This window comes from Centruroides vittatus, unplaced genomic scaffold, assembly GCF_030686945.1.
Source record: "Centruroides vittatus isolate TY-2023 unplaced genomic scaffold, ASM3068694v2 contig_546, whole genome shotgun sequence".
NCBI classification, from domain to species: Eukaryota; Metazoa; Arthropoda; class Arachnida; order Scorpiones; family Buthidae; genus Centruroides; species Centruroides vittatus.
The window spans coordinates 778,208-788,709 of NW_027122322.1; the positions used below are offsets into that span (position 1 = coordinate 778,208).

Sequence of the window (10,502 nt, forward strand, 5' to 3'; positions counted from 1 at the left end):
TGTTTTTTAAATCAAAATGAATCTCGATTTAAAAGTTTTTATATACACACGATCAAATTAAAAAGTAACGCTGAGTTAGAGGCAGTCTGGATAACGAAGAACAAGTTAAATGTTGCCATTCTCCATCTTCTCCAAGCATGTACACTTTATAAGTCTCCGGGTCAACTGTAATTCAAAAAATATATAATTCTTAATGTCGTGATTTCAAAACATATAGTAGTAGTATCATAAAAATGTTAAGTTTACTTCTCAGTTTCGGCAAGCTGTCATTAAGGATCATGTCCTTCTTAGTAAGATTTCTACAGCCGGATACTGCTGCGATTTCCTTATCCAAACCGTATGTTTTAACAATTCCTCTTTCCACCGACAGCTTGAAAATACGTTAAGAATTTTTATTGGTTATTAATATTTCCGAAAATAATAATAATAATAAAACCGACAACAACCTTGGAAACAAATATTATGGAATGTGGTCCAACGGATTTGCCGTAGGATCCAAACATTTTCCGTTGGATTACAGGTTCCGGAGTAGGAATCGATGCGTTTGCTAATCCTGGAACCAAATTTTAGTTATAACTAGAGAACGATTTAACTAAATATAAATTAGCATACCCATTTGCGCTAGCGCTATTTGTCCACCCTTAATAACCATCTGTGGTTTGGCACCGAAGAATGCCGGATGCCATAACACCAAATCGGCTAACTTGCCAACCTGAAAATATAAACGATCATGGTTTATACGGTAGTTTTCAATTTTTTTAAATACAAAATTACTTTTACTTCTATTGAACCAATATAATTTTGAATTCCGTGAGCAATGGCGGGATTAATGGTATATTTTGCAACGTATCTTTTAGCTCGGAAATTATCGTTACGGCCAACTTCTTCCGGAAGAGGACCGAATTGCTTTTTCATCTTATCCGCAGTCTGCCAAGTGCGTGTAATCATTTCTCCAATACGGCCCATGGCCTAAAAATAGAATTATCCGGTCTGTTTCGCGTACAAAATTAAAAATAATTTCGCAGCAATTGAAATGCCATACCTGAGAATCCGAAGACATCATACTTATGGCTCCGATATCGTGTAAAATGTCTTCTGCGGCGATAGTTTCGGCTCGGATACGAGATTCCGCGAAAGCGACATCTTCCTTCAATTCCCTGTTACGACACTCGATTTATCTAACTAAAACAAATACGCGTGACAAATTTATTGAAATTCTTACTTATTTAGATGGTGGCAGACCATCAACATATCTAAATGTTCGTCCAGAGTATTGGTAGTGTAGGGACGAGTAGGATTTGTAGAGGAGGGAAGAACGTTCGGTTCGCTACAGATTTTAAGTATATCCGGGGCGTGTCCTCCACCCGCTCCTTCACTGTGATACGAATGGATTGTTCTACGATCGATCGCTTCGATCGTTTCTTCCACGCACGAAGATTCGTTTAACGTATCCGTGTGAATCATGACCTAAACAAGGGAACTTTTCTTGAGTAGTTTATGCAAATTTGTATTTAAGACATAGACAGAAAAGAATATAATATTAATTATCAATGTATTTTAGGGCAGATATGAATTCCAATTAAACATAATGAAAATTTGAATACACTAGAAAACTCAAAACACATTGGACCTATTAATATACATATAACCTATTTAAAATCAGTGTTTTTATTGTAAAATTCAAATTCTACATTTTTAAATAGAAAACTTGACATTTCAACGTTTATGTCGATTCGATGGGATCTTCTAAAATACTCCAAATACTTTCATAATGGATAAAAGAAAGATCATTGTGTTTTATATTGTTTATATTAGCAGAAACTTACAAATCTATAGGCCTATCTGAACATATATTTAATTGGTTTGTCTTAAATAATTTTAGTACATTGAATATTTTGCTTTTTGAAAACTCAATTTTTAACTGGTATTGTCTCATTGGTTAATGTGAGCCTAGGTATACAAAATGGCGACCGTCGACAATAACACAAACGCGCATATATTTAATCTTTTTTAAAACGTAAATTTGCTACTTACTTTTCCCCTGCTTTTGGTTACTTTTCCTACTCTTGGACCAGAAACGAAAAATAAAAAAGTCGTCATACTACCTATAAATTCAATCGATGCATGGACGAAGTGAATTACGAGATTCTATACATCAGTGGTTCGAACAAAATTTGCCTGTATTATACATAAATTTGACTCCTCTTAAGAACTGCAGTCTTACGATTCACATCTCTTGCTTTTTCATCTACGATAGGCGTCTCCATAGAGGTTGCACCTGCATAGGGTTGGCACCTGCGATCCACGGCCACCTAGCCTTCCATGTGTCGTTCACGTTGTCTTTCGGTCGGAAATCACTATTACATATACTTGGTTATGACAAATTTAACATGTTTAACACACATTTGCACACTTTAAACGCAAATTTGAACCACATATAAACCCTTTACAAAATTTTTACCTCACTTACACAATGTTAACACACCTTTAATACACTTTTATGACATTTAACACGCATTAAACACATTAATGACGCGTTTATCATGTTAATTACCATTGACAAACTTTCCTTCTCGATAACTTTAAACTTCGAGTAAATTGTACAAACTTTGAAAAAAACCCAGACACTTTTAAAAAATTAACAACGTGTATAATCCGTCTACATCGTAACAAAAATTCGAAATTCACATTATTTCTCATGTTTCCTGAAAGGAATTTTTTAATGGATATTTGCATACGAAGGCATCATTACTATCAGCGCCATCTACATTTCTTTTCTAAAAACACTTGCCATCGAGGTTACCGGAAACGCCGCCATTTTGTATACCTAGGCTCACATTAACCGTCTCATTTATAGTTAAATTAATAAAATCATTAATTCGCAATTTCTTACAAAGATCTAGTCACTTATAATACTAAAAGTAATCAATGAATTACAAATTTAAACTTACTTGAACGTCACATTCATCGGCAACTCGAAGACAAGCATCAATGGCCGAAGGCGTAGTGCCCCAATCTTCGTGCAGTTTTAAGCTTAAAAAATTTATAGGATATTATATGAAAATCCGAAATTAAAATCAAACCAAAAAACTTACCCAATTGCACCAGCTGCTACTTGTTCTTCTATTTCTATCGCATAATCTTCGACACACGATGTGTTTCCTTTGCCTGAAATCGAAATAATGTTTACCCTTAGGATGTACGGCAAATAACCGTTATTATTATTATTATTATTTGAAGAAAAACAAACCAGTAAAACCAAAATTTAGAGGAAATTTGTCTGTGCTTTGAATCATAAACCTGTAAAACGTGTTTTAGCATTAATGAAAAGGTATGTATTTCGTTATTCCATATATTTTAAAACCAACTTTATATTATTTGGACCGGGTGTGCAAGTTGTGGCGCATGTACCGGTAGCCGGTCCGGTACCCCCACCCAACAGAGTAGTCACTCCCGAAGCAAAGGCTTCCGGTATTAACTGTGGGCAAATGAAATGCACGTGCGAATCGATTCCTCCGGCAGTTAGAATAAGACCTTCTCCCGATATTGCTTCCGTTCCCACACCCACGCTCATGTTTGGATCCACTTTGTCCATAATATCGGGATTTCCCGCTTTGCCGATACCAGAAATTCTTCCATTCTACGTTCGAAAAATTAGAAAATTTAAGAATAATTTTTTAAAAAGGATATAAAAATTGATGTTTTCGTCACTTTAATTCCCACATCCGCTTTAATAATTCCGGTGACGGCGTCTAAGATTAGAGCATTTGTGATGACGCAATCTAAATATTGTTCGGACATTACGTTCGGTTCTTGCCCCATTCCCTCTCGTAATACCTAAAAGTAACAAAATATTTAATATCTGCTAAATCTATTTAACTCAAACACTTAAAAATCTTTTTGCACTAACTTTTCCCGCACCAAATTTGCATTCGTCTCCATAATATGTCAAATCTTCGGTAACTTCGATCACTAAACAAGTATCACCGAGTCGTACCTAAGAATAACGAACATCCTTAATAAAAATAAGTAAATAAGTAAACTTGTAGGCAAAATAATTGTTACTTTGTCTCCCACAGTGGGTCCGTAAGTCATGCGTATTGTAATCGAGGCATGGTGCATATACCCGACGGTTGTTGTTCGTTCTAAAATTAATAATTGTAAACACGAAATTTGTGTAAATACAAAAATTAATATACAGAAATATACCTGTTCTTCGTGTCCAAAACCTCTCTCTGTAATTCGTTTCATGATGTCGGGAAGAAATTTAGGGTCAACGGGCCCGTTGCAAAGATCATTTCCTCCTCTTATTATTCTGTAAACGTTAAAAGACAATTAAATAATTAACAATTTATTGCCAAATGTCAATTCGGTGGATCGTAATTATACCTTCTTCCTCCAATTTCCACAAGTGGGACGATTTTAGTTTCTCCCGGTTCGAACCTAATCGATGTTCCCGATGGTTTATTCTATCGATAATTTTACATTCAATATGTAAAGTGCATTCTAAAATGGGAATTTATATCCTAAATGCATTACCAATCTCATTCCGTAAGACAATCTGCGGTCAAAAATAAGATGTTTGTTGGCTTCTATGAAGTTATAATGGCTGCCGATCTACCGTGGATCGAAGAACAATCGCATATATTTACATATTTATAAAGTTAAGACCGTCTACTTTATAATTGAGAAATTCTTTTTACTTGAATTGGTCTGTCGCAGATACTAGAAACCTTTAACAGAATGGTTTTCCTTCCAACATTCATTTCAATCGGTTTGCTTTCCAGAAGAAATTTCCCAGGAGAAGAGTCTAGAATTTTATTGATGGAAGGATCATATTCTTCGTTGTTTTCGCCCTAAATATTAAGTATAAACGAACTTTCAAACAGTTTAATTAAAAAAATAGAAACCGGAATTACAACGCTACCTTATTAAACAGGTGAAGATCGGGTACAGGAAGGAAACTTCCTTGAAGTGCAAGATGTAAATCGCCATCTCGACGACAGATCGGTTCGTGAATTGTCACCTGAAATTCGGATTAAAAATATTTTAGTGTATTCGTCACCATTATCGTCGAAATCATCTTTAATGATATAAGTTAATTGGGTGTGTATATTTAATATAGAAGAAGTCGCTCACTAGTTTCGTTCCATCGGGAAAGGTACCTTCGACCTGAATTTCGGGAATCATTTCAGATATTCCAGGCATTACCTGTCTAAACCCTAAATCGTAAGAAATAATTTAAAATGTAATCACCGTTTACCGATAAATATAAATTAATGTTTTATATAAACACCCAGCATCTGCTTTCCCAAGTTCATTAATTCCGAAACACTTAATCCATCTCTAATTAATTCTTGTATCTGTCGATTTAAAAATAAAACAATGATTAAGATAGAAAAATTAGAAAATTAGCCATATTAATTTAAAATTAATTAACCTGTGACGAAATTAACGCTATAACTTCCGGGTGATTTAATCTCAATCCTCGAGCCAATCTTTTCTGTGCCACAAATCCTGCCTCGTGCAATAAAAGACCGTCTCTTTCTCTAGGAGAAAGTCTCATCTTTTAAAACTAAAATTTAAAATAATATTTTTTAAAACTACATTAGAGTTTGGTATAAATTAAAAAGAACAAAATGGCTATTTTCCATATAATACATCCGTTTAAAATATAATAAAATAACCAACTCACCCCTTTAGGAACAAGAATTTAAATGATAAACTAACCGTCACCAGTTTATCAATTGTCAACTATCAAAGGCATCTCTCACTACGGATAATGGTAATAACCTTTCGAATGTAGAGCAAATATCTCGTCTAATTAAACATAAGTAGCAACATAATAACGAGTTATTTTTATTTCTGGAATGGATCTGCATCATTTAAAGGGTATATAATACATACGTGTAGTATAATACGAAAATATATGCATAAATTATTAATACTCGTGTAATTAGAACAGGATATAAAATTAAATGAAGAGATTATTTTCCTGGAATTTAAATGTACAGATACTATTTACAGCATGGAGATATCGATGTTTAAATGTATCCAAAGTTAAACGGAGGAGATTAATTCAAACGATAACATTAATATAATCACGTTATTAGTTTGCTTTATAATTTTATACAGAAGAATATTTTTAATTCCAATTGTCATACGCGTTAACACGTTCGCTTGGATCGAAATGCTTCCATACTATAAGAGAACAATAGACCGAGAACGACTCTAATCTGGACAATAAGGCTTTGCTTTTACAGTAACACATTTTTCGGGTGTTACCTTACCCAGGGACTACCTTTTTTTTCCTCTATTTCATGAAGTACGGCTGATTTTCGGGATTGCGATATTGGGCTGCAAGTATCAGATAGATATTTGCACAGCTCTAGGCTATTACATTCGGGGGACCTACTGCTTTTTGGGCAACTTTAAAATAATTTGGGCTACAGTTCGAGGAATTCTCTTTTACTTTTTATAAAACCTATCAGGCGAAATGCGAGGTTCTCACCGGACACGCACTGTTTACTTTCACATTTATATTATTATTAATTAACGAAAATAACATTCTTTACTTGTAGCCGTACTCTGTTTGCTTAATAAATTACATCAATTTCATAGCATTTGGCATAAATGTAAATCTCGAATAATTCGAAGTCGAGATTATCTCGTCCCTTCAATTTCGAACTAACGAGAATTTCCTGTATTAATACATACGCGTGATACGTATTAACAGTAAGCCAAACTCTTGTGTTTGAAATAATACTTCGCGCATCAACTGAAATCAAAGTTCACAAAACGTGACAACGTTACATAACGGTCGTCCGACGAAAGCATTTGTTATCGATTAGAAGTAAGAATATTACACCACGTCGACGTTTTTCACGCTCTCAATATATAAACTGCGAAAACATTAAACTTATTCATGAAATTTTCTTAAATTAAGACATTATATTATTTTAAATTACTGCCACAAACATTTTAAATAACGCTAATGAAATTACAACTGTCTCGTTTCAAAGAAAAAACAAAAATTAAATTTAAATATTCGATTGACGTAGAACAGAATCGTTTCTTTAAACGTCGTTCGAAACATCGAATTCAGTTTTCTGCTTTCGTTGCGAAGAAAAAGAAGATCATGGATGATCGTGGTGAAAGGCAAAAGAGAAAACGCGCTCTCACTCCCTCCGTGTCGGAGGAGGATTCCTCTCAGGTGAAGAAACTGACTGCCGGCGACTTCAGCAGAAAAGTAAGAAACGACATTGGAAGAAGGAGAACACTTAGGAAAAGATCGAGGGCGAGAAAAAGGAGGAGAAGACGATGGATGCAAAAAGGATGGCAGGGAGAAAAAAAACCTTTTTGGACGGCAGAGAGAAAAGATCCTTTTTGGACGGCAGAGAGAAAAGATCCTTTTTGGACGGCAGAGAGAAAAGATCCTTTTTGGACGGCAGAGAGAAAAGGTCCTTTTTGGACGGCAGAGAGAAAAGGTCCTTTTTGGACGGCAGAGAGAAAAGGTCCTTTTTGGACGGCAGAGAGAAAAGGTCCTTTTTGGACGGCAGAGAGAAAAGGTCCTTTTTGGACGGCAGAGAGAAAAGGTCCTTTTTGGACGGCAGAGAGAAAAGGTCCTTTTTGGACGGCAGAGAGAAAAGGTCCTTTTTGGACGGCAGAGAGAAAAGGTCCTTTTTGGACGGCAGAGAGAAAAGGTCCTTTTTGGACGGCAGAGAGAAAAGGTCCTTTTTGGACGGCAGAGAGAAAAGGTCCTTTTTGGACGGCAGAGAGAAAAGGTCCTTTTTGGACGGCAGAGAGAAAAGGTCCTTTTTGGACGGCAGAGAGAAAAGGTCCTTTTTGGACGGCAGAGAGAAAAGGTCCTTTTTGGACGGCAGAGAGAAAAGGTCCTTTTTGGACGGCAGAGAGAAAAGGTCCTTTTTGGACGGCAGAGAGAAAAGGTCCTTTTTGGACGGCAGAGAGAAAAGGTCCTTTTTGGACGGCAGAGAGAAAAGGTCCTTTTTGGACGGCAGAGAGAAAAGGTCCTTTTTGGACGGCAGAGAGAAAAGGTCCTTTTTGGACGGCAGAGAGAAAAGGTCCTTTTTGGACGGCAGAGAGAAAAGGTCCTTTTTGGACGGCAGAGAGAAAAGGTCCTTTTTGGACGGCAGAGAGAAAAGGTCCTTTTTGGACGGCAGAGAGAAAAGATCCTTTTTGGACGGCAGAGAGAAAAGGTCCTTTTTGGACGGCAGAGAGAAAAGGTCCTTTTTGGACGGCAGAGAGAAAAGGTCCTTTTTGGACGGCAGAGAGAAAAGATCCTTTTTGGACGGCAGAGAGAAAAGATCCTTTTTGGACGGCAGAGAGAAAAGTCCTTTTTGGACGGCAGAGAGAAAAGGTCCTTTTTGGACGGCAGAGAGAAAAGATCCTTTTTGGACGGCAGAGAGAAAAGATCCTTTTTGGACGGCAGAGAGAAAAGATCCTTTTTGGACGGCAGAGAGAAAAGGTCCTTTTTGGACGGCAGAGAGAAAAGATCCTTTTTGGACGGCAGAGAGAAAAGGTCCTTTTTGGACGGCAGAGAGAAAAGGTCCTTTTTGGACGGCAGAGAGAAAAGGTCCTTTTTGGACGGCAGAGAGAAAAGATCCTTTTTGGACGGCAGAGAGAAAAGGTCCTTTTTGGACGGCAGAGAGAAAAGATCCTTTTTGGACGGCAGAGAGAAAAGATCCTTTTTGGACGGCAGAGAGAAAAGGTCCTTTTTGGACGGCAGAGAGAAAAGATCCTTTTTGGACGGCAGAGAGAAAAGGTCCTTTTTGGACGGCAGAGAGAAAAGGTCCTTTTTGGACGGCAGAGAGAAAAGATCCTTTTTGGACGGCAGAGAGAAAAGAAAGAGGACGATCTAAGAGCGGCAAGGGACGAAGTGGAAGATCTCGTAGAAGAGGCAGTCGCGGCAGAAAGAAAGTAGAACGGTAATCTTTACCAACGTCCCCGACGACCGGAAACGGAATTGCTAGATTACCGTAATCTAGTGACCAAACGGCTCTTTTCAGAGCCACGTTTTTATTGGTAAAGAGTAGCCAAATCCATTTTAATAAACAGCAATTAATGCTTTATTCGATTTTACTTTCAATTTTGAATCGTTCGGAACGTTTGAATCTAGAAATTCGAAACTGTTTAGCCTATAGGGGAAATTGGCTTTTCCATTATTTAATACTTTTATTTTTACATAAATCTCAAATAATCTTTTTACTAATTAAAATTGTCTAGTGTATATATATAAATTAAAGAGTTCTAGCACGTTCACTGTTAAATTAAAGAGTTCACTGTTAATCTTACTGTCAAATCTGCTCCCCGTATTCTTATGCCACAACTTTCAAAAGTTTCCTTTACGTAGATTTTCCGCTAAGCTTTACTTTTTGAATTTGGTTTTAGCAGTTTTTAATAGTATTTCAAGTATTTTTCAGTCATTGATAACTTTATAGTAAAGTAGTTTTCATTATAATTCTACATTCTAAAAGTCGGTACTTCCGAATCAGAACCGTTCCGGACTCGGTACTACTAGAAACAGTTCCACTCCTAGTGTTTAGAACGTGGAGGTCCACAGAAAATTTTCCAAGGATAGGCAATGTGGAGACAAATAATTAGTTCCGAGTATTTTAAAAATTTATATTTCTATGAGGGTTCATAATTATTTGTTTTTATTAGTAATTAGCAGATATGTCCAGCATTTCCCGACCAAAAAGTAAGAAGGATAAAGGTTAAAATGATAACTGTATTACACGAATTATGTTTATCACGAAAGGTGGAAGAGATCAAATCAGAAGAGTGGGGCGTCCAGATTTCGTGTCTATAAATCCATATTTTCTTCTGGATCTCAGAGAATATATATGAAAAATTTGGTGCAGATCGGTTTTAAGGCAAAGCAATTAGGAGTTAATGAAAGGGCATGAAATCGAGGAAGAGGTTGGGTGTCCAGGTTTCGTGGTAGTCTGTAGTTTCCTGTCGGTATTTTAACATTACGTGTGACAGAGCGCTACAGCGCCTATGATATTGTTTTTGTTTGGTGCGTGAGTTTGCCGACCATTCGACGGAACTTGCTGATATAAGTGGAAGGGACGCCCCCTCAAACCCCCAGTACCTTCGTCCCTGCGCTTATATCACAGTCGTTGCGCATGACCTATCCTACAGTATGAAAGTTTTGCGGCCAATATTTTCCGATTACTGTAAGGAAAACATTTACTATATCATTCATTGCTCGTATGATGACCGACAATTCGTGGCCTGGCAAATTTTGTTGACCGATAAAGCTATTGAATGGTATGGTGGACACTCGCAAGTGTCGTGTTTGATCCAGAGAAAACCCACACGTTTATCAACAAATTCTCTTTTATCAACCAAAAATCACAGAATGGTGAGAGTTCGAGGCACCCTTCATCATTGTACCGTAAAGTTTCTTTTAAAGAAAACACCATCAATGACAATAAGTATGGAGACATTTTGTCATCTCTGCACTTCAGCAACGAAAT

The 10,502-nt window shown here is 36.7% G+C and overlaps 2 protein-coding genes across 2 annotated transcripts; one reads left to right on the forward strand and one right to left on the reverse strand.

Annotated features, from left to right (window-relative positions):
* Positions 1 to 28: 28 nt before the first annotated feature.
* Positions 29 to 5,842, reverse strand: LOC136978566 (urease subunit alpha-like). Its single transcript, XM_067274287.1, is given in 24 exon segments — positions 29 to 165; positions 247 to 370; positions 447 to 553; positions 613 to 712; positions 781 to 969; positions 1,043 to 1,157; positions 1,223 to 1,467; positions 2,952 to 3,033; positions 3,096 to 3,168; positions 3,251 to 3,300; positions 3,369 to 3,640; positions 3,712 to 3,837; positions 3,911 to 3,997; positions 4,066 to 4,094; positions 4,097 to 4,145; positions 4,210 to 4,315; positions 4,390 to 4,469; positions 4,540 to 4,617; positions 4,704 to 4,856; positions 4,928 to 5,026; positions 5,140 to 5,222; positions 5,297 to 5,363; positions 5,441 to 5,575; positions 5,696 to 5,842. Coding segments are annotated over 23 exon segments (2,553 nt in total). The 5' UTR covers positions 5,567 to 5,575; positions 5,696 to 5,842; the 3' UTR covers positions 29 to 52.
* A 1,478-nt stretch (positions 5,843 to 7,320) lies between these two features.
* LOC136978550 (uncharacterized) lies at positions 7,321 to 8,949 on the forward strand. Its single transcript, XM_067274266.1, has one exon. The coding sequence runs from the start codon at positions 7,321 to 7,323 to the stop codon at positions 8,947 to 8,949; it is 1,629 nt and encodes a 542-aa protein (XP_067130367.1).
* Positions 8,950 to 10,502: the final 1,553 nt, after the last annotated feature.